The 23,469-nt window shown below is 47.3% G+C and overlaps 3 protein-coding genes across 4 annotated transcripts in view; 2 read left to right on the top strand and 1 right to left on the bottom strand.

The window, feature by feature from the left end:
• Positions 1-23,469, top strand: part of htr7c (5-hydroxytryptamine (serotonin) receptor 7c) — a 70,620-nt gene that overhangs the window by 2,949 nt on the left and 44,202 nt on the right. The window lies entirely within an intron of this gene.
• Positions 18,640-20,333, top strand: LOC311022670 (uncharacterized protein). The gene is made up of 2 exons (XM_084024154.1): positions 18,640-19,029; positions 19,140-20,333. The coding sequence occupies exons 1-2, from the start codon at positions 18,829-18,831 to the stop codon at positions 20,226-20,228; spliced, it is 1,290 nt and encodes a 429-aa protein (XP_083880280.1). The 5' UTR covers positions 18,640-18,828; the 3' UTR covers positions 20,229-20,333.
• On the bottom strand, positions 20,545-22,088 carry LOC311022680 (uncharacterized protein). Of its 2 annotated transcripts, XM_084024168.1 has the most exons (4): positions 21,505-22,088; positions 21,157-21,243; positions 21,088-21,120; positions 20,545-20,869 (listed from the first exon to the last, which is right to left on the bottom strand). In XM_084024168.1, the coding sequence occupies exons 1-4, from the start codon at positions 21,875-21,877 to the stop codon at positions 20,610-20,612; spliced, it is 753 nt and encodes a 250-aa protein (XP_083880294.1). In that variant the 5' UTR covers positions 21,878-22,088; the 3' UTR covers positions 20,545-20,609. The 2 variants fall into 2 exon arrangements, with proteins under 2 accessions (XP_083880294.1, XP_083880293.1); XM_084024167.1 differs by having other exon boundaries at positions 21,088-21,243.

Genomic DNA, 23,469 nt, shown 5'->3' with positions numbered 1-23,469 from the left:
TAGGGCTGAACAATTACTCGAGTTATTTGAGTAACTCTATTCCAAAAAATGCTTGCGGCAAAAACTCTGCCTCAAAACTTCATCAAATTCCTATCTCTGCATTATGTGGCTGCTCAGCAGGGATCATTGTTCCACACGGACCGTTTCTGAGGAAGTCAGGGCTCCAGAGTGACCATTTAGGGCACACATGCAACCAAAAATCAGTGAATGCGGCTAAATATGTTCCTTGGTCACACCGGTGCTCCTAACATTCATTGGGTCTGTTTATGTGTGTAGCGTCATGTTTTTTTCCCCACAGCATACATAGATGAATCACCACGGTCTGAGCCAATCAGAGGCCGAGTAAGGGCGGGCCTTCGTCTCTGATTGGCTCTGACCCCGGTCTCTTCTTCGTTGAATGTTTGTGAGGAAAAGTAATCTGGCGGAGTGACTTGAGCGTCAAAAATGAAGACAACTGTCGATCATTTATTTTGTACAGGAAGTTGCTGTGCCCATAAAACACCTGTCTCCCCTTGCGGCGTAAGATACCGGTCCTGTCTCACGCCTCTCCATCTGAGCCAGTGTTGCAAACTGGGTGGTCCAGTTGGGCGTATCCGAAGGAACATTAGCCCCCCCTTTAATGATGCAGGTACCAAATGACCACAAGCCATAGGCTGGTATTCAATAAGTGACAGTTCTGTAGCAGCTCTGTCACATGTCCGTCATTTGGACGCCCTCTTTGACTATTTGATTGGTTTTCCAGCTGAAGATGTACAAAAGAAAAATGCTGTCATGCAAGGACATTAAAGTGTCTGTAAGATTTGAGATGCATTGCTTCTAGCGGCCTCTGTGGCAGTAGATGGAACTGCAGGAGAGCGTCTGGGACTCATCTCCCTCACCCAACAGTGTGGACTGTCTCTCATCTGCATGATGCCTTCAAATGCTCCACACTGAAAGGAGGTCCGTGGTTTTTCCCTCGTTGGCGTCACTTTGCTTCTTGATGGCTTTCCTTCTTCACTTCAATTAGTTTGTTGTTTCTTTTTCTTGGACTGGAAGTTGAATGGTCTTCTTTCTCTGGCTGTTGATCCTCCATTGTGAGTCAGCAGTAATGAAATGTACCTGGTCAAACACTTTAGACTAGAGGGAGCCTGACTAAGCAGTTAGAAGTTACCGATTTCCGTTTAAATAGATGAAAATGTTACGGAGTATTACTTTAAAAACAGAGATTTGTCAAATTATTTTTGGGGCCTTTAAAGCCCTGGTCTACGATTTGAAAGGTTTGGAAAAAGCATCCCCCCCCACACACACACCCCTCCCCTCCGAGCTCGTATCGTCCTCCCGTTGGAGCCTCCCACGAAGCACACCCCCCCCAGGCTAACGTCTCCATCGAACAACCGCAACAATACTGCAGAGACTGCAATAGTCTCGACACGTCTAATAACACAAAAACAAACTCACGGCAGTTTTTACAGTCGGCATGAAAGTTATCGGTGTCACAACATCCGCAATAACGAAAGATTACCTGTTCCAGGGAAAGCAGAGACCGGTTGCTACCGCCGCTCTACTTTCCCTCCATACCTGAACTGCTCAGGGCAACAAGCATCTTTTCCGCTCGTAGTTTCAAATGCCGAAGTGGGTCGGGACAAGACGTGAGCAGGAGCAGGAGAGTGAGCGAGGATTGGATCGGAAAATGTATACAGTAGTAGCCATGCAGACCGGATGGCCACTATTGGATCAATTTGGCTCAATTGACAAATCTTTCAAATCGTACCCAGAGCTTTAAATTATATTTTAAATATTTCAAGAAATGACTCAGATACATTCTGTGTAGTCCTACTAAATGGGTGAGAGCAGTCAAAAGACGTATTTCCTTTCACAGCAAACATGCAAACTATTTTCTCACTGTGGTTACGCAGGTTTAATGTTCTAACATTCCCAACTCAAGTGAATGTATTAAATAACCAGAGAGGAACATGCTGTAAATGTTTTGATCTAGTTAGCAAATGAAACTATATCTTCATCACATTCATCAAAAGTCAAAGAAAGATCCTATTGCACCCAAAGATAGACTTCTATTGTTTGACAAATTTCTATTGTTGCTTTCGTCTTTGCACCCAGCCTTACTTGAATGAATGAATGAATGAATGAATGAATTTTATTTTCGAACATGTATAGAAAAAAAAATGTATGTAACTATTTGTACATACAAAAGAAAGAAAGAGGGAAATTAATAAAGTAAAATAAAATAAAGAGCTAAGACATAACAAAATACCGCACATTGTTCGAAAAAGGAGTGGGAAGAAGTACAATACTTTTTTAATTTCCCACCCCTATTTAAAGGAGTCATCACCAGGAAATCGCAATTTCTCTTGTTAAAACATGCATATCTGTGTTTGACCTCAGTTGAAACTTGCCTGAAAGGCTGGAGTTTGAAAGTGGCGCCGTTTTTTCCGAACAGGAATAGCACACAAGGGTGTGCATTCCTAAAGCACGAGATTTTGATTCTGCGCCTACGGTGACGTCACCGTGGAGGCTACTTGCATAAGCCCACCCCTCTTTCACCACCCAACCCCCCCCCCCGTCCGCTACCTGACGTCCTGCTGTAAACGTGTCTCTTCAACCGTCTCTGGCTCTTCACTCTCCGGTTCGGGTTCCGACTCTGGTTCGTACATAAATGCCTGAATTCCGTAAGGTTCGTCATTTAGTGTGTGCGCCATGACAGGGGGCTGTTTATGTTTTGGAGTCTGCATGCAGGCAAGCCCCCCCGGCTCTGTCCTTCCTGCGGCGAATCAACGCGCGCCTCATTACATATTATACAATGCACATCCGGACCAGTCAAAACCTCGCGCGTAATCTCGCGTGATAAAATCGCGGTACGAAAAAGGGTCAGAACAAGCTCAATGTTTGATTAAATTTTTTTTTTTTTTTTCTAATAAGTTTTACGAATTGATCCAAAGCGATCCAAGGGGGGCTGGATACGTATAAAACCAGGTTATGACTCCTTTAACTACTCTTCAGTTTGTAACTACACAGATATCCTAACTACATAATACACCTAAATACATACATACCATATATACACTTCATAAATCATACTTAATATGTATTATGATTATAGTGATACCTTCCAACAAAGAACACTTTACTTTACTTTCTCGCCCATAAACAGTGAGCTATTGACCGACTTAGAGAAAGGTCACCGTCCTGTGGCCTGGTTCATGGCAAAATAACTGCAGATGCTCTTCAGTAGTATTGATTTTTCACTGTATGTGCAAATGTGATTCCTGGCTGTGAGAGCCAAGCTTATGGATGAGTAGCCATTCAGCACCTCCATCCTCTTTAAGTGGAGATCCAACACTGCAAATTGAACCTAACACACCACAGCATTGACCCGTCACAGCGTCCTGTCTGAGTGTTAGGAAGTGAATAAAAGAGAAGTTATGTATGAGTGGTTCTGCGCTTTAACCAGATATCCCAGCATGCAATTCTGTAAAAGACTTTTGTGCCCAACTCCTCCAAAAAATAGGATCTGTTCTGGCTAGTCATTTTTTTACCTTCACTGAGAGTAATGTGTTGTATGTTCAATAATTCAAAAGTCAAATATGAATAATTTATTCACAATAAGGGAAAGAGAGGGTAGTCTTTTTCTGTGGTTTGTCAGATGTCTAAGAAAAGACAGTGCTAAAGCAATGAAGGAGCTTGCTATTGCGAGAGAGTTACATTTGCAAATCAAATACAGCCTTGGCTGCATTCCAAAAGTCCAAAAATGACCTTAATGTCTTTTCCTAAATACTTTCCCTCAACCTAAAGGGAAAACGACGTAATTATGATTCTACCACGGATGATTGACAGCTGATGATTGGTGGTTCTGCCATGGCAAAACTACAATGATCTGAAGATGGACTACAAAAAGCTCATGTTCTACTTCGGCCCGTGTTGCTGGTTCTATCGACCCTTATGGCGTTTACAAGCGTCACATCACTCGCGCTTGTTTGGCTGCAGGATCAGTTGTGTTCCCACACCGGCTAATCAAACATCGTCCTGTCTGAGTTCATAACATCAGAGGTGCTCGGTGGAAGCTGTATTCACTGTGAATAGCAGGATACACTTGCCTGGTTTACTACATATGCGCCCAAAACTTTGTTGTGATTTTATTCCAAAAAACGGATACAAATGATGCAGGAGTAATGACATAATGACGATGATTAGTCCAAAGTCATGGTTCGTGAAGTGTGTCTGCGATAAGCAAACAACTTTTAAAATGCTTGATTTCTGAATTGTGTTCAGATCAATCAGAGCTAGGCTATGCTAACATTGTAGCTGCTCCATAAATAATAACATCGTCTGCATAAATACGGCAGCAACCTTGTTGTTTGGACCACAGTCTCTGGTTTGTAGTTTAGTTCACTCTCTGTATGAAATGAAAGATACCATTGTGGATGCGACGATATGATGTCATCAGTCCTTTTAGTTCGTTTAACAGCTGCGTTTTGCTACAATGGGCTTCTTTGACGACAGTGTTTTATACAAATGAACATTATCTTTATTTTGGACATCCTACGGCCCAACAAAACCTTTTTTAGTTCCGAAGATATCACGTTTCAACTAGTTCCCATTGTTTTTACCACCACAACGCCCACGTCACAGCAACGGCTGTGACATAAACATGCCAAACTGCACTATAAAGAGCTCCTTCAGTCAGAGTTACAGCAGCTCCTCCTCCCTGCTGCTGTCACACTTCAACACACAGACCAACACTCTTCAATATATTAAGCTGTTTTTACCTGTTCATTATTTATATATATATATATATAAATGTTGCTGCCGAAAGGAATTGTGGGGCAGCGTTCTCTCCTTTCCTTTGGTAAAGGAAGATCCAGTGTTTAATTTGCTAAAGGAGATAATACATGAGGCATTGAAGCACCTTTCCTTAGCATTTAGAGGATTCCAACAGCTGGCTGATACTTCCAGGTCATTTCACTCAGTTTGGAACCTTCCTCTGGGAAAAAGACTTTTCGACCACAGCCCAGGCTAGGCTCAACTATCAGTGAACTCGTGGAAGATGGATGGGATGTAGGTCAAGAAAATACATCACATAACAGCAGTAATCCACCAAGTTCAGGCTGAAGAAAATACAGTGTGGGAGTGATCACACCTGTAAGCTTCTGCAGGAGATTTGAGGGAGGAAATCACGCTAGCTGGGGCCTTTAGACGGCAGAAGGATTAGCCACAGCCTTCACATGCTTTCTGCCAACTAGTGTGTAAATGATGAGCCGAGTTCACACACAGCTAACGCACTGACCCGCCCTCCATGTCTGACAGTATTTTTGTGAGGTCTGCGCTTCAGTTCGTCCTGGGAGAGGCAGCGCTTGGTTTGTGCAACTGGGGAACATCCACCAGCAGCAGCAGACACAGATGACTTGACCTCGCTGACGCATCCTCAGGTAATGTGATATGACGCTGGAGCTCCACTCATCTCAGGCACTACTCACTTCCCACTCGTCGGGCCACCTCACTGAAGTGTGGAGGATTGGACATCTCCTACTAGGCCAGTGCGATCACATCAAAGATAGAAAATGTGTTTAGGTACTAAAAGAAGTTAAACCCCTAAACTCACTAGTCACTCCGAACTGAAGAAGCCTCTTGGATGAGAGGAGAAAAGTCTTCCAAAACCTAGAGCAAGCCTCATTGCCTAAGATCAAGCTTTCAAAGATGACCATGACTCGGATGACTGAGAATCTTTACAGACATACTAAATTAATTGAATGAATTCTTTAATCTTGAGATCACAACCAGCATACAGAGAGTACATTTGAGAGGGTTTAGCGACACATTTAATGTTTGAAACACTACAGCTGTTTCACACAAAGAAGACAAACCACTCTCATGTTTAAAGAGGAAACAATATTTAAACTTATAATCCACCACAAGACATGTCAGACCAGCATTAACTAGAAATGCTGGGAGATGGCATTTGACAAGTTAATCATTGATAAGTGCTGCTTGTTCTATCAACCGCAGCTCTGCCTGGGTCCTGTTTGACTATCTGTTTGACTTCTACTCAGGCAGCAACCTCCCGTTCTGCAATGTGAAGCCATGCTGAAGTATCAGAAATTTGCATTCTCTCTTCTGGCCAAGAGGGGGCGACTCCACGGGTTGCAAAAATAAGTCAGATTGCATGAATGTCTATGAGAAAATCAGCCTACTTCTCTCTTGATTTATCATTGAAGTAAACATTGTAAACATGAGTTTATGGTTTCATATGTTCCAAGTCTTCTTTAATACATTATGGTCCAAATTCAAATAAACAAGAAAGCAGGGGATGGTGTGAAACTGTTTACAAAGTTAGCTTCCATAATTTAAGGTAAACTTTAAAACTAAGTGTTAAAGTCATCTCAGCAGCTAACTGCATTGCTAGTGTGGCAGTAAGAGTAGCGAGTAGTGAGTGGTGACTTGTCAATCACAAGGTAGCCCCGCCCTAAAGCATTTTTAGGTGGGTCTTTCTTTTCGGTTAGGTTAAATTGAGCTAGCTGCCGCCCCATCTACAGCAGTACTTTGTCTCACTTTGGTAACTCCTGTCTGCTTCTCCAAGCTGGGGGCATGCCGACCATCATCTCTTGTAGGTAATATACTCACTATTGATATGTATAAAACAACACTTCAAATCCTCCAAACCATCCCTTTAATTTCTCAGTAATTGTGTACAGGCGCATTCATGTCCGAATTGATGGACCGTATAAAGATTCACTTCATGTCTTGGATGATCTTCATACCACAACTTGAGTGGTATAGTTGTGCAACAGCAGCAATATACTTAATGTTCAAAACATATCTGCAATCCACAATATGGTGTGCAGCCTCTTTGCTCCATCAACAGGAATCTCATTATCACACTGCTTGATAAATGCTTGTTAGCCCTTTGTTCTATCTTGATGAATAATGGACGCCACCTTTGTTATGCCAAACACAAAACTTGATTTATGCCGTACTAAAGTCACTCAGCACTTTCCCTTTCTTGTTCAAAGATTTCTTCTGCCATAGACACCTTTTATTTAGCAGTGGAAAGACAGGATACCTGGGAGAGAGAAGGGGATATGACATGCTGCAAAGGACCTCCGGACGGGATTGGAACCGGGGTCGGCTGCGTATACGCGTACATGGGTACATGTCATGCGCTCTAACCACTCGACCCCATGCGCGCCCTTTGCCCTTTCTTGTTCCTTTCCCCAGAGATCGCTGGGTAAATAGGGTGTCGAGCTGGGAATAGCAAAATAAAACTAAGGTCTCTATCTGGAGACTGCTTTCTAATCCATCATTTTTTCATTGCACAGGAAATGGCAACCTACCAATAGTCCTGCTGACGTATGAAAGTTGGCTATCCCCAGCTTTCCAGGAACAGCAGGACAGCCAATCACCATTTAAGCCATCAGCTAATTTTCAGCACTTTGGCTGGACATTTATGCATACACATTTTGTAACATAGACCATAAGGATGAATCCTACTGACTTTGGTGAACCCTTGATTTTCCCTTGAGTGCCACACGCAGGTCAAGGTTCAAATGGTTCGAAGGTACAAATTTCATCCAAGCATTTCATGATAATTCCAATGTTAGCATGTTAACTGGTTAAACCAGTAGTACCATGTGGTGCATGTGGGGTGTAGGTGACCTTGGGAATGTAGCTTTTTCAAGACTCCTCTGATTGCAAAAAGAAGTCTGATTGCATGATGTTAATTTAGTCAATTATGGGTTTCAAATAGACCACAAAGCAGGCTACGCATTAGGGCATGGCTATCTTGTGATTGGCAGGTTGCTACCACAGTGCCGCGACTGTCGCTACCACTCTACCACGCAAAGTTTAAAGTGCAAAGTTGACCTTGAATTCTGAAGCTAACTTCATCAACAGCTTCACACCAGAAGTCAGATGGAATCCAGATCCAGTAAGGTTGCTGCTCAGGGTGCTGCTCTGCTGCTTGTGTTAATCTGATCCACCTGCTGCTCCTCCACAGTCCAAATATGGTCACTTGTTCTATGCTTGCAAAATTTTCAAGATACAGCCAACAGCCAAAATCCAACGTGGCGACAGCCAAAATGTCAAACTTGAGGCTACAAAGCTGTATTCAAACACAAACCAATGTGTGACGTCATGTTGACTAATTCCATGTCTAATATACATTCTATGGAACTAACCAAAGTCAAACAATAACACAAAGAAACTGATCTAGGACCTGGACTGATCGCCAGTCTATCCCAGGGCCGACATGTAGAGACAGACAGGTAACCAGTCTATCACAGGGCTGACATGTAGAGACAGACAGGTAACCAGTCTATCACAGGGCCGACATGTAGAGACAGACAGGTAACCAGTCTATCACAGGGCTGACATGTAGAGACAGACAGGTAACCAGTCTATCACAGGGCTGACATGTAGAGACATACAGGTAGCCAGTCTATCACAGGGCCGACATGTAGAGACAGACAGGTAACCAGTCTATCACAGGGCTGACATGTAGAGACAGACAGGTAACCAGTCTATCACAGGGCCGACATGTAGAGACAAACAAGTCTTTGGACTGTGGGAGGAAGCAGAAGAGAACCCACGCTCAAATGGGGAAGACATGCAAATTCTGCACAGAAGGAACCTATGCCAGGAATTGAACTCTTGCTGTGAGGCGACAGTGCTAATCATTACACCCCCTTGGAGCCCACCCCGATAATCATCATCCATAATAATAAATACATAAATGATAGACTGGTTACGGAAGATATCAGACGCTATATCTACGGTTACATTTCAACAGGATAAAGACAGCGAAATGGAGGAAATCCGTAACTTTGACTGCAAATGCTACGGAAGAAGAAAGGACAACTCTCTCCTTGGAAGACATTCATGTAGCGACAAACTTTCTCGAGAGTTTATGTACAGCATACGGATGGATTCTTTAGCTGCCGAAAGAGAGCAAACGGACATACAGTAGTTACGTCGGAGATGACTACATCCACCAAAAAGCCGCAGATGAAAATAAAGTCCGCCCGGACCTCTTATTACATCGGAGCAAACGAAGTCTGCAGGAATACTTTTCAGGAATACTTTTCAGTTTCTTATGGGGTGAGTTTCCGTTAACATCCAAGTTAACTACTTTGCTTGGCTAGCTAAGCTAGCTCAGTGCTGTCGTTTTAAAATTATATGCACATCGAAACTAAGCTGTAACGTGAGGTTTTTGAATCGTAATGTGGGCATCTGATTTAACAGTAAGGTGCAAAGGAGCCTGTTGGCAATGGCATTGCTAGAATTGACTGTGATGCTAATAGTTTAGAAACTAGCCTACCTGAGGACAATAGGCTAGTTGCTAAATCATTAGCACTAGCTACTTAGACGGTGCCTGCAGGCTAACAGATACCAAATATCACTGAGTGACATCTGTAGGGGGGAGGGCTTACCTGAATGAGATGCAAATGAGCACCATTGTGTTTCCTTTCTCACCAGGTGAGGTGAGGTGACTTGCAAATCTTTCAGGCCAGTTTTCTCAGTGAACGGTTTTCAGAGAAACACACATTCAAATGGCCACGACTTCGTCAAATATGATCGGATTTCCATGTGTTAGACATCATTGGAAAGCTTAGAAACTACACTTTCAGAATCAAATAACTCAAAATGCCCCGAGGCCGATTTGTTCCTGGTTTTGCCGTGGCTGGTCACATATGTTCACTGCTGTATATCAAACTAATGTAGTTGTCAATTAATTCTGAATTCATTATCCAAGCCCCCCCGTGACCCTGAATAGGATTGGATGATTGATAATGGATGGATGGATGGTCCTAATGGGGGCTGCATGGTGGTGTGCTGTCACCTGCACAGCAAAAAGGGCCCCAGTTCAGCCGATCACCCTGAGATGCATCGCTAGATGACTATTGTTTTCCTATGGTCACTTCTGTTCATAGGTTAATATTCGAAGATGGCGAACTCGAAGGTTCAAAACCACAGTCCACAAACCAAAGGGTGACGTCATAATGATTACGTCCATTGCTTCTATACAGTCCATGGTAAGAAAGTGACGCCGATGGGTCTGACAAAGTGTCACATGAGAACCTGTTAAAAAATCAGCCGAGCATCAGTAAGGATTCATCATCTGGGCACCATGACTGCCTGTACAAAATGTTACAGCAATCCATCCAGCAGGTGTTGAGATATTGGGGTCCGGCCCAAAGTGGTGGAGCCCAGCAGGCAGAATGGCTAAAAATATTAGCTTGCTCGGTCAGAAGTGTTGGCGGATTGTGTGGGTGTGACTGTCTGTGAGGATGTACAGAGGAGTAGCCCCAGGGAGACAGGAGAGTATACTATATTTATTATGCTCTATGCCACAACATCCAAAACTTTGTGTAAATTTGAGACATATCTTAAAGAGAACCGCTTTTCTTGAGCTCAACTGATAACTGTAAATGTACATACCAGACCAGTATGTAGAAAGAGTTGATTTAAGTATTTATTTAATTGCACCAAAATATGGTGAACAGTCTCTCAGATGAATGTGTTTGTGATTTTAAGACACTAGTCTATAGCTACATTTAGTTCACAGCAGATTAAACCGTTCCTGCTGTAGCTCTTAAGAATTATAAACCTTGATTTATTTTGCTCATATTAAGCTCATTGCTCTGTTTAGCATTTCAAACCATCATTTCCAACCCATCATTATGTGCTTCGACAAAACAAACCTTTATGACACTGGATCAGTATTATCAGTATTATTACCTTGTTGTCACAGCTGTGCTTGCTCATCCATAGTGGTATTTTGTTTGTCGATCTGTCAAATGAGCCTGGGTGAAGATGAATCCTGGAAATGTGCAAATGTGATATTGAACATCTAATGTGCTGTTCCAGTAACATGAGACTTAATAAGTTTGAGTTAGGTGTTTTTTCTCACTGCTCATAGGTGAGATAAACAGCAGTAAAATTGCTCATGTAATGAATATTCCTGTCATCAGCCATGGATGTGGCTACTTAGCGCACACCGTGCTCATGTTGGCACATAGATCGCCCGTCCACCAGCATGTTATGTTCCGAGCAGGCGGCAACCTTCTGTTCTGAAAAGTGAAGCCAAATATATATATTGTATATTATAGTGCCTTCTTCTTGCATTCTATATTCGGGCCAATGGGGGGCGACTCCTCTGATTGAAAAATAAGTCGGATTACATGGAAGTCTATGAGAAAATGGTCCTACTTCTCTCTTGATGTATTATCCCAGTAAACATTGTAAACATGAGTTTATGGTCTCAATCTCTAGTTTCAAGTCTTCTTCAATCCAGCGTGATGTTCATTTAGTACAATATGGTCCATTTAGAGTCCAACGGACGAGAAAGCAGGGGATGCTTGAAGACGCGCCACACTGATTGACAGGTCACTTCGTTCCAAAGCAGTTAGCATTATGAGGATAACTTTGTTAACACCAGAATCCAGATAGATCCAGTAAAGTTGCTGCTTGCATTTGTCAGATCCACCTGTCGCTCCTCCACAGTCCAAATGACTACCTCCACTTCTTATATACAGTCTGTGGTTCTGTTGCATGTCATCTGGTCCAGAATCCAATTATATTCAATTTACTTTTCTCCTGAAAAACATTAATGTCAGTATTACTGATGTAAGCAATAAAACCGCCATATTCCATCCATCCATCCATCCATCGTCTACCGCTTATCCTGTATTCAGGGTCGCGGGGGGGCTGGAGCCGATCCCAGCTGACATTGGGCGAAGGCAGGGTACACCTGGACAGGTAACCAGTCTATCATAAGGCTGACATGTAGAGACAGACAGGTAACCAGTCTATCACAGGGCTGACATGTAGAGACAGACAGGTAACCAGTCTATCACAGGGCCGACATGTAGAGACAGACAGGTAACCAGTCTATCACAGGGCTGACATGTAGAGACAGACAGGTAACCAGACTATCACAGGGCTGACATGTAGACACAGACAGGTAACCAGTCTATCACAGGGCTGACATGTAGACACAGACAGGTAACCAGTCTATCACAGGGCCAACATGTAGAGACAGACAACCATTCACGCTCACATTCACACCTACGGGCAATTTAGAGTCATCAATGAACCTATCCCCATCCTGCATGTCTTTGGACTGTGGGAGGAAGACGGAGAACCCGGAGAGAACCCACTCATACACGGGGAGAACATGCAAACTCCACACAGAAGGAACCCGACCCGGGAATCAAACCCAGGACCCTCTCGCTGTGAGGCGACAGTGCTACCCACTACACCATCGTGCAGCCCTCCATTTTCCACTTAAGCTTATAGTTTTTCATGTTCATTTTATCTAAAAAAAATATGACTTTGATTAATAGGTTGTGTATCTGCCACTTATGAAAACGCAACCGACCTTTTCCTGAAGACTCAATGCATACAGGAGATCAAATTAATAAGAAGATTAGACAGCTCTCTCATTATGTGTAATATACCATACATCAACAATGATCAGTATTTATTTTTTCATGCCTATACACATTTGCATCTTTGGTTAAATGAATATGGGGCGGCCGGTGGTGCAGTGGTTAGGGCAGCCGCCCCATGTACAGAGGCTCAACGTCCTCGACGCGGTGGACCCGGATGCGACTCCCGGCCCGTGATCAGTTTCCCGCATATTTTTTCCCTCTCTCTCTCCCTGTTTCCACACTGTCTGCATAAAATAATAAAAGGCTTGAATGGCGCTCTAGCCGAAAAAATAATCTTAAAAATTAGATGACTATTTAAATAGTGAAGAGTCAACTTGCCCTTTAAATTTAAATCCGTAGGACCTTAGGCAAAGTAAGGCAGGTTTTTGTGTATAGCAGCACTTAAAAACCAGGCAATCTAAAGTCCTTTATAAAAGAGTGAACTCTTTGAATATCAACCATTCAAATAAGTTTCTTTCTTTTTTCTTTTTTTTAATATGCTGCAATCAGAAATAATGACAAACATTTTGATTTATGGATTGGATGTGAATTTATATATATTGTAACTTTATGTACTATCCATGAATTGTACAGGTTTTGCCTTTTCATAAAAACTTCATTTATGCACTTTTTATTTAAACCTTAACTTGTAGTGTATCTGAACTACATAATGGATCCTACACAGGAAGAATTCTAGGGACTAGTGACTCAGGAACATGTCGAATACAACTCCTCACTCTCCTTTTCCATTTGCAGGGCCATAAAATGATAAAATATAATTGGCCGTACAGCTACTTCAGCTGCTCTAACTGCTGGCTTGATGCCACATTGGAAGAAAGTGAGTTGACTCAAAAAGGAGCTGCTTGTGGTATCCTTGGTAACTAAAACTGTTCAACATTTGTATCTGAAAGGTCAGAAGTAAAATGGGAGGAAGTGAAGAAATACATTTCTCCCCATATCTGAGACCTCCTCTAAGCTTATTTAATTGTTGTGGTGTCCTTTGAGAGCGCGAGTGAAGAAGATGGAGGGTCTCTTCACATTCATCGTCCTCACATCATCATGACAGGAAAAGGAGAGGAAGATGGATTTGCTGGCAAATAATTATTCACCTTCCACAGACCTCAGTCATTGCATATTAATGGAGAGAGAGTTAGCACACTCATTAATATTTGAGTGAGCATTTTGGGATCTGTCTAAATGAGTTTGCAGAGTTGGGGCAGAGGGATGCTGACCTCAGTAAATGTACATTTTGATGGGCAATAATAGCACTTCATAATAGCACTGCACACATTACATGCAAATTAAAGATTCCTGCTGAACAAATCCGGCTGAGGCAGTGGCATGCATGCACATGAACAAATATCATTTTCCTGGTAGAAAAAGAGGTCCATAGAGGTTTTGTAACTGCATCACAGATCTGTTCACCATGGCTGTCACAATAATGAAGTCCATTAAAAAATGACAGGGAGCAAAATATGGCTAAATGCATAACAAGCAGGCAACAATCTAAATCTATATGAAAGTAAAGGATATGACGAGGAAGTCTCAGAAAATAATAATGATAATAATAAATAAAAGGGCCACTGTAGGTAAAAATTAAATAAATAAATAATATTTTATACACATTAAAGTGTGTGCAAGTGTTTTTTTTTTGCCTCTAACTTTAAGTTTTTTGTCCTGATTACAAATGGGTTTGCGGTGTTTCCCACTGGATTTTTGGAAACTATGGTGGGGGGGCTTGTGATCCTCTAGGGGGGTCCGGGAGAACATTTTGAATAATTTCATTGTAATGCATCAATTTAGTGAATTCTGAGAACCAAAAGATGACATATCAATTACTGACCAATTTCTTACAAACTGCTGGTACTGATACAAATGTTGACATATTAAATGGTGTCGAGGAGTTTAAGCAAGAAAAGATGAAAACAAAAATGACTAAAACACAGTGCTGAGCCTATACTGTTAGTTTATCATGACTATTATTCTTATTATTATTCTTATTCTTATTATTATTAATAATAATATAAGTGGGTGACTATTCCTCAGCCTTCCTTGGTGTTTTGTGTTTGACTAAAACCTCGTTCACATACGTCGCTACTCGCCCATCTCTGAGCGACAGCTGTCAATGAATGTGAATGTGTTCTAGCGGAATGTGGCCAGGACAGGCGATGCGATGTGGGCGGGGACGGAGAGAAAATAACTTTCTGCGATGCGAGTGAAGCGAGTACCAAGCGAGTACCAATCAGAATGTAGAATAGAGATGATTGACAGTTGACGGCAACAGAGAGTTCCACAGAGTTGCAGCTTGAAACTAACCGCTGGTGGCAGTGAATGTTTTTTTGCCAGCGAGTAGAATTCAGCGAGAAAGCAAGGGGCGAGTAGCGGCGTATGTGAACGGGGCTATACGCGCACGCACTGTCAAACTCGCCAGCTGAGGGGAGGTGGGGGGTCGGGTGCTTAACAACACACATTGGCTACCTGATTGGTCAACAACACAACACTTGCTCAGTGTTGTGTTGTCTTATTGGCTACCCGCCAATGTGGCAGGTAGATTGACAGTTTCACCCGCCAATCACAAAAGTCACCCGGATTTGGCGTGTGGGTGGGTGCCAATTTCATGCCCTGTATACTGTATATATTATATATTGTGGCGCCCGCGGGACAGAGGTAAGGAGGAGGGAACCTGGGTGCATAATAAATAACGTGTATGTACCGCCGTGGCATGTGACAGCCACGGCGCTGTTGCCACCACACTCTATCCCTCCAAGGCACAGCGCAGTGAACGGACGGCGGACCATGTATGGAGTTCCGATTGCCCATCAGCATCACCGGCGTGGAGGAACACGGCTGGGAGGAAATCAGCGCCAGATGACAGGAGGGGATAAAAGGAGACGGCGGAGAACACGTCCGGGTGGAGAGTAAGGAGATGATTGAGAGAGAGAGAGAGAGAGAGAGAGAGAGAGACAACTAAAAGCCCTGTGTATGACCCGTTTCCGTAGGAGAACCCCGCGCCCTGATCGACCCCTGGACCGTCTGACTACCCGCCTCTGCTTTGACCCCCGCCTGCCTGACCGCCGCCTCTCCCGTCGAGCCCCGGACCGTATGACTGCCCGTCCCCGTGTACCGAACCCCGCTCTCGCCCAACGACGCCGCCTCAGCCGCAGCCCCCTCAAGCCAGCCCCGCACTCCGCGGCACCGACAGCATCCCTGTCACCGGATTTAATAAAGAACATTAATTGTGAAGTTGGTGTGGACAGCCCTCTTTTCCCTGAAATTGGTCACGTAGCGCCTTCTCGTAACCCCGGAGGCGCCACACTGGTGGAGGATGCGGGCACAGCTGAGGATCTGACCAATATCAGGGGAAAGCCACACCAAGTGATCACCATGAATCCCGATCCTGATTACGCCGGTCTCTGCGCACAGCTGCTGGAGCTACAGCGGGCGCAGCTGGAGCAGACCGGCGCGCTGACTCGAAGGCTCCTCGAGCGGGACCAGGGGAGCCGAATAGATCGGTGGCTGACCAGCGAGCCTGCTGTCCCAGGTCCGGTGGAGAGGGCGATCATGGACCGATACCTCCGTGCCCTGCCCTACGAGGCGAAGCGGCTCTCGTGCCAGAGCAACCCCCCAGAGCGCAGAACAGGTGGTGGCGCTCGTTGAGGTACAACTCGCGGCACAAGCGGTACTGCGCGCCAGCCGTCCGACAAAGGTGGAGGTCCCAGGACGTCCGCGGAGCTCTGAGCCAGTGAAACCTCCTCCCCACACCCCCATGGAGCGCCCGGCGCCAGCGGCTGACCTGAGGAGGTGTTTCACCTGCGGTGGCCTGGGACACCTATCCTGGGGGTGTCCCCTTCGCCAGGATGTCTCGATGCCCTTGGCTTCCTCCGATCCGAACCCCCGGAAACCCTGTGGCCTCCTCTCCGCCTGCTGGGGCCAAGCAGACGGACCCAACCCCGTGACCCCCACGGACGCGACGCCTCGGCCCTCCTAGACTCGGGGAGCGCGGTGACGCTAGTCCGCCCCGAGTTCGCCCCCGGCCCGCTGCTTCCAGACACGGTGGCCGTGACCTGCATTCACGGCGAGACCCGCCGCTGCCCCACCGCCCACGTCGAGGTGCAGACGACGCAGGGCACATTCCAGGGCGCAGTGGGCCTCGTCCCGGACCTGCCAGTAGAGGTACTCATTGGCCGGGACGCGGCCCTGTTTCACCCCCTCTGGCGCTCTCTGGCAAAACGCGACGGAGCCAGGAAGCCGCCCCCTCCCAGAAGAGTGCCCCGTGATAACCCGCTATGTGGACTAAATGAGGTCGGCCCCGAGGACTCCACCGAGCCCCCCTCCGAGGGCGCTGCTAGCGCTGCAGCCGAGCGAGCAGAGGAGGCGATCCGAGCGGCGCCTCCGGGGCGACGCCCCCTCTCCCCAGCCGACGAGGAGGAGGACCTCCTCGAACTGTTTCCCCTGGGCTCCGACGCTCCGGTTCGGGACTGCCCAACTAGAGGACCGCAACCTCGCCAGCGCGCTGAGCCAGGTCGCCGTGGTGGATGGCCACCCAGTGCAAGGGGTAAGGCCACTCTCACACCCATTCTTTGCCATAAAAGGAAAGCTGTTGTACCGTGTAATAATGAAGGACGGGGAGCAGGTCGAGCAGCTGCTAGTGCCCCGCCCTTTTGTCCCGTCTGTCCTACAGATGGCCCACAGCCACCTCCTCGGCGCCCACCTGGGGGCAGAAAAGACCCTCGAACGAGTGGTCGGCCGGTTCTACTGGGTTGGGGTGAAGAGGGAGGTGGAGGACCACTGCCGACAGTGCCCCGACTGCCAGATGGTGGCGCCTTGGCCGCACGTAAGAGCCCCCTTAATTCCCCTCCCAATTCTAACCACCCCCTTCAGCCGAATAGGGATGGACCTGGTCGGACCCCTCCCAAAGAGCAGTAGTGGGTACCAATACATCCTCGTCGTGTTGGACTACGCCACCCGCTACCCAGAGGCCATTCCTCTCCGCACCATGGCTACCAAGGGCATCGCCAAGGAGCTGGTTCTGATGTTCACCCGGGTCGGCATCCCTGAGGAGATCCTGACCGATCAAGGTACCCCCTTTATGTCTGGACTGATGCGCGAGATGTGCAAACTGCTACGCATTAAACAGTTACGCACATCCGTATACCACCCACAGACTGACGGCTTAGTGGAAAGGTTTAATCAGACCCTAAAGAAAATGCTGAAGAAAGTAATGGAACTGGACGGGAGAAACTGGGATCAGCTACTGCCTTTCCTAATGTTTTCAATTCGTGAAGTTCCCCAGGCATCCACTGGTTTCTCCCCGTTTGAACTACTCTATGGACGGAGACCCCGAGGCCTGCTGGACCTGGCCAAGGAGGCGTGGGAACAGCTACCCTCTCCCCACCGAACCATGATTGAGCATGTGGAGGACCTCCGTAAGCGAATGACGACACTGTGGCCGCTCGTGAGAGAGCACATGGCCGAGGCCCAAACGGCACAGTCACGGGTCTACAACCGGGGAGCACAACCCCGCGAGTTCCAGGTGGGGGATAAAGTCCTAGTGTTGATTCCCACGGTGGAATGCAAGTTCCTGGCGCGGTGGCAGGGGCCATATGAGGTGATCGAGAGGACGGGCGAAGTCAACTACAGGGTACGGCAGCCAGGTAGACGACACCCCACCAAGATATATCACGTAAACCTCCTGAAAAAATGGGTGGCCCGCGAGGCGTGTCTGTTTCTCTCTCCCCCACAGAAGCCGCACAAGACAGTGCTGGAGGCAGTGCCCATGGGAGAGCAGCTCACGCCCCGACAGACCCAGGACCTCCGGGAGCTGGTGCAGAGGCACCACCGGGTTTTTTCCACCGAGGCGGGCTACACCACCCTCATCCAACACCCCATCCACACAACCCCCGGCAGGAAGGTAAAACTAAGACCCTACCGTGTCCCCGAGGCCAGGAGACAGGCCATTCGAGAAGAGGTCCAGAAAATGCTACAAGCTGGCATTATAGAAGAGTCCCGGAGTGAGTGGTGTAGCCCCATCGTCCTAGTCCCCAAACCCGATGGGTCGTTACGGTTCTGCAATGACTTCCGGCACCTCAACGCCATATCACAGTTCGATGCCTACCCCATGCCGCGGGTAGATGAGCTGATCGAACGCCTGGGAAAGGCCCGGTACATCTCCACCCTCGACCTGACTAATGGTGTTTTTCCATTACACAGTCACGGCACGGCACTACACGGCACAGCACGGCACGGCCGATTTTGGGTGTGTTTCCATTACAACTAGTACCTCCATAGTATCTCCTCGACGTGGGTGGGGTCGTCATACCACGGCTGCGAAACTGCCGTGACGTCATTTACGCGCGACGCGCTATGCACGCACAAAACCGGGAAGAAAACAACACCATCACCAACAATGGAGGACACCGAGGCGATCGTGTATTTGCTGCTCGCTCTGTGGCTTGTTGTCACACACAGAGCTAAAAAAGAGAGCCAGAGAAGAATCCAGGCGGCGAGACAAAATACAATTAAACAGTACAGAAAGGTTTTGGAAGCCATACAGGAGTATGAAGCCGAGGACGAGAGAATACAAGCTGCAAAAAGACGACGTTTGGGGGTAAGTTAATGTTGCTATCGCTAGCTTGGTAGCAGTCGTCGTGCACAATAATGGCTGCTGGCTATCACTATAAAGCATTAAAATGTGTATGCTGTATGTGTGTGTTTCAGATGGTTGTCGACTTGCGTCGCCGCCGCAAGCCGTCGGTCTGGGCATTTAACCGAGCCTCCGAGTGGTGGGATATAGTTGTCCCTGGCTTCACCAACGCGCAGTGGGTGCAGAATTTCCGAATGTCCGAAGAAACGTTGGATTTCCTGTGCAACAAACTGCGCCCGATTATGGAGCGGCAAGACACCAGCTTCCGTGAATGTGTGCCCCTGAAGAAGAGAGTGGCTATCGCACTCTGGAAGCTTGCTACTGGCTCTGAGTATAGAAGCATTGGACACCTTTTTGGAGTCAGCATAACAACAGTGTGCCGGTGTGTGCAGGAGTTTTGTGTTGCAGCACAGACGGTGTTGGTCCCAGAGCAGATCCGTTTTCCTAATGAGGAGAAATTCAGAGAGATAGCTGCCTACAACGAGAACAGATGGGGGGTCCCACACTGTGTTGGTGCCATCGATGGATCACACATCCCTATCATAGCACCACAGGAATATCATTGTGACTATTTTAACCGTAAAGGGTGGCACTCCATCATTCTCCAAGGTGTGGTTGATGGAAAGGGGCTGTTCTGGAACGTGTTTGCTGGATTGCCAGGGAGCCTACATGATGCCAGGGTCCTGAGACTCTCTTCACTGTGGGAGTTAGCCAGCCGGGGAAACCACTTCCCAGCTCACACAAGAAACATTGGTGGGGTGACTGCTGGCTATTACCTCCTAGGGGACTCCGCTTACCCCCTGCAGAACTGGCTCCTAAAACCTTTTCAGGACACCGGGCGACTGACAGACGAACAGCAAGTATTTAATAGAAAATTCAGCAGAGCACGAGTGGTTGTTGAAAATGCTTTCGGCAGGCTCAAAGGAAGATGGCGATGCCTTCTGAAAAGGAACGACTCGGACACTGAACTTGTGAAGTCAATGGTGCAGACTTGCTGTGCTCTGCACAATCTGTGCGAAAATCATGGAGAGACCTATGTGACAGAATGGGACACACCTGCAGCAACAGCAGTTGAGCCTGTGGTAGCAGTGGCACAGGGTGCAGAGGAGGAGGGCAGAGATGTTAGGGAGGGTCTGATGCGTCACTTTTTGTCAAGTGCCTAAACATTTATTTTGCCCTTGTGTGTACTGATGTACAGAATGGGAGATGTGCACTATACATTTATAGTGTGTTTTGACCAAAAATAAAACCTTTTTGTATTTTGCAAATATGTCTCCACTTTTGTTCATAAATTTACCAAGGTTATAAGGATTTACTGACAAATATAATGTATGTAATGTAAATAGAAGTAAAAGTATATGGTAGGAAATCTTAACTTTTGCTTTTTAACCCCTTTTCTGTATGTGTAGAGACAAATGAATGAAACAGAAAGTCTTGATACAATCACACATTTATTCAAAACAAAAGTAGAGTGCAAAACCAACTATTTACAAAGTCCAAAGTACAAATGTCTCTTGAGACCAGGTCCAGGTGAGGGGAATGTTTTATGTACACCGGTCACTCATTGCTTGGACGAGCTGGCCCAGGAGACCAAGGAATGCCTGGTTGAATGCAGCCGTCTGTGCACTCTCCTCCCTCCTCATTGTGGCTTCCAACTGTCTGGCATCTCGGGCGTCAGCAAGGAGCAACTGAATGTGGGTATCTCGCTGAGCCCGGTTCTGCTCCTGCTGCGATAAATCCTGAGCCAGCATCTCCCTCAGCACAGCTACCTGATCCTGCTGGAAGAGGCCCCTTCTTCTCCTTCCTGTACAACAATAAAGAAAAGTATTAATAGTGGGTAATTAACCAAAGCAAGCTTGTAAAAATATTTCTGGGGACATACATTTAGGGCTAAAAAGGCACATGATGTAGACATCAAAAGACACTGTCGGTTGTACAAATGAAACCAAACGGTCTCGTAAGAGTGTATTATTACATTTCAGACCAGCGTATATTATGTATTATGTCTGCCCTGCCTCTTACCTGTGACCACAAGCTGTGTGTTGCTCGACGTCGAAGGACCAGAATCTGCTGACGTCGAAGCTTCAACTGGCGTCGAAGCTGCTGCTGGTGGTGCTGGGGTAGAGGAAGGGGAACGTGGGGGGTCGTCGGAAATCTCCTCACTTGTGGGAAGGGATTCTAAAACAAAAATATACACACGACGACTTAAGTACAAGCACAAAACAGAATGGCAACACGTGAAAGAGCAAGATACAGCACACTAGCACAGGACGGAAGTTTTAGCTTAGCTTGCTATCGATAGCTAAAAGTAGCTAGCTTGTTAACAGACAACAACCAAACTTTTACACGAGTAAATACATTTCATTGAGCTGTGCACCAACGGGTTACGTAACCAGTTATTTTCACGATTACTACAGACAAAAGTCACAAAACACTTACCATCCTCGATCATTGTCTGTAACAACGACGCGGCCGAGTCCAGACCACCCTCCCGTCCATTGTTTGATGGCCTACGTCCATAAATGGCGTCCATTTCGCCATACCACCTCCAGGCCTTTCGATTGGCCCCACTTCGGCCGTTGTGGTCCTTTATGGCCCGGTAATCGCTTTTGAGCTTTTTTAACTTGTCCCTACATTGCTGAAGCGTACGGTGGTACCCGTGTGCGGCCAACAGCTGGGCGATCTCCTTGAACACTTTTTCATTTCGTGTTGTGCCGTCGAGCTCCCTTTGAATCCTTTCTTCGGCCACTAAAGAGAGGAACGTGTGGACCTCGTCGACCGACCATGGCGTTGACTTTCTCTGTGATTCCATTTTTCTCGAGTTAAGTGTTGTCGCAGAGCAGCCGGTTTTAAAAATGCCGGGGTTGAGTTGTGTTTACAGTCTGGTCGGACGTCGCACTTATGACGCTTCCAGTGGACACTCGTTGGCCAATCCGTGTAAGGCAGTCGGCTGACGTCACGTTTTAGTGGCGCTTCGGCCCGCTTGGAACCAGGGCCGAGGCGTTACAAAAAAAGTACCCTAATCCTAAGCCCAACCCTAGTGGAAATGCAAAAAAAGCGTGCCGTGCCGTGTAGTGCCGTGCCATGCCGTGACTATGGAAAAGCCCCATAAGGGGTACTGGCAGGTGCCTCTCTCCCCCGAAGCCCGCGAAAAGACCGCCTTCGCAACCCCCGACGGGCTGTTCCAGTACCTCCGACTGCCGTTCGGATTACACGGGGCCCCCGCCACATTCCAGCGCCTGATGGACCAGGTACTCCGGCCACACCGGGAATACGTGGCGGCGTACCTGGACGACATCGTGATCCATGGGGAGGAGTGGGGAACCCATCTGGAGCAACTGAGTGCGGTACTCCAGGCGCTGCGGGAGGCGGGGCTCACCGCCAACGCCAAGAAATGTCGCCTCGGCCTACAAGAAGCCAATTACCTCGGCTTCGTCATCGGCAGGGGCTGTGTGAAACCCCAGGTGGGGAAGGTCGAGGCGATCCGCGAGTGGCCCCGCCCCCAGAGCAAGCGCCAGGTGAGAACATTCCTGGGCCTAGCCAGTTATTACCGCCGCTTCGTCCCTCACTTCTCCTCTCTCGCAGGACCCCTCACGGAGTATACGAAAAAGCAACAGCCAGACCGGATACAGTGGACCAAGGAGGCAGAGAAGGCGTTTCAGGGACTGAAGGACGCCCTCTGCTCCGATCCCGTGCTGGTGACCCCTGACTTCTCCCTACCCCTACTGGTCCAAACCGACGTGTCAGAAACCGGGGTGGGTGCCGTCCTGGCCCAAGTACAAGAAGGTGAGGAACATCCCATCACATACATCAGCCGTAAGCTGACGCCCAGCGAGAAGAATTATTCGACCGTGGAACGGGAATGTCTGGCGATCAAGTGGGCCGTGGAGAAGTTGAGGTATTATCTCCTGGGAAGACAGTTCACCCTGGTGACCGATCATGCTCCATTGGTGTGGATGGCCCGACACAAGGACACCAATGCCCGAGTAACCCGATGGTTCCTGGCTCTCCAGCCGTACTCGTTCAATGTCACCCACAGGTCCGGCTCAGCCCATGGAAACGCGGATGCCCTGTCCCGGCGGGACGCCCTGAGCGGCTGGATCGCCCCTCCCACATGGTCGGAGCTGAGGGGGGGGGGGGTATGTGGCGCCCGCGGGACAGAGGTAAGGAGGAGGGAACCTGGGTGCATAATAAATAACGTGTATGTACCGCCGTGTGACAGCCACGGCGCTGTTGCCACCACACTCTATCCCTCCAAGGCACAGCGCAGTGAACGGACAGCGGACCATGTATGGAGTTCCGATTGCCCATCAGCATCACCGGCGTGGAGGAACACGGCTGGGAGGAAATCAGCGCCAGATGACAGGAGGGGATAAAAGGAGACGGCGGAGAACACGTCCGGGT

Source organism: Eutrigla gurnardus (assembly GCF_963514095.1).
Source record: "Eutrigla gurnardus genome assembly, chromosome: 13".
In the NCBI taxonomy this organism is placed as follows: Eukaryota; Metazoa; Chordata; class Actinopteri; order Perciformes; family Triglidae; genus Eutrigla; species Eutrigla gurnardus.
Note: the sequence above shows the minus strand (reverse complement) of the source record. Positions and strands in the feature narration are given on the sequence as shown.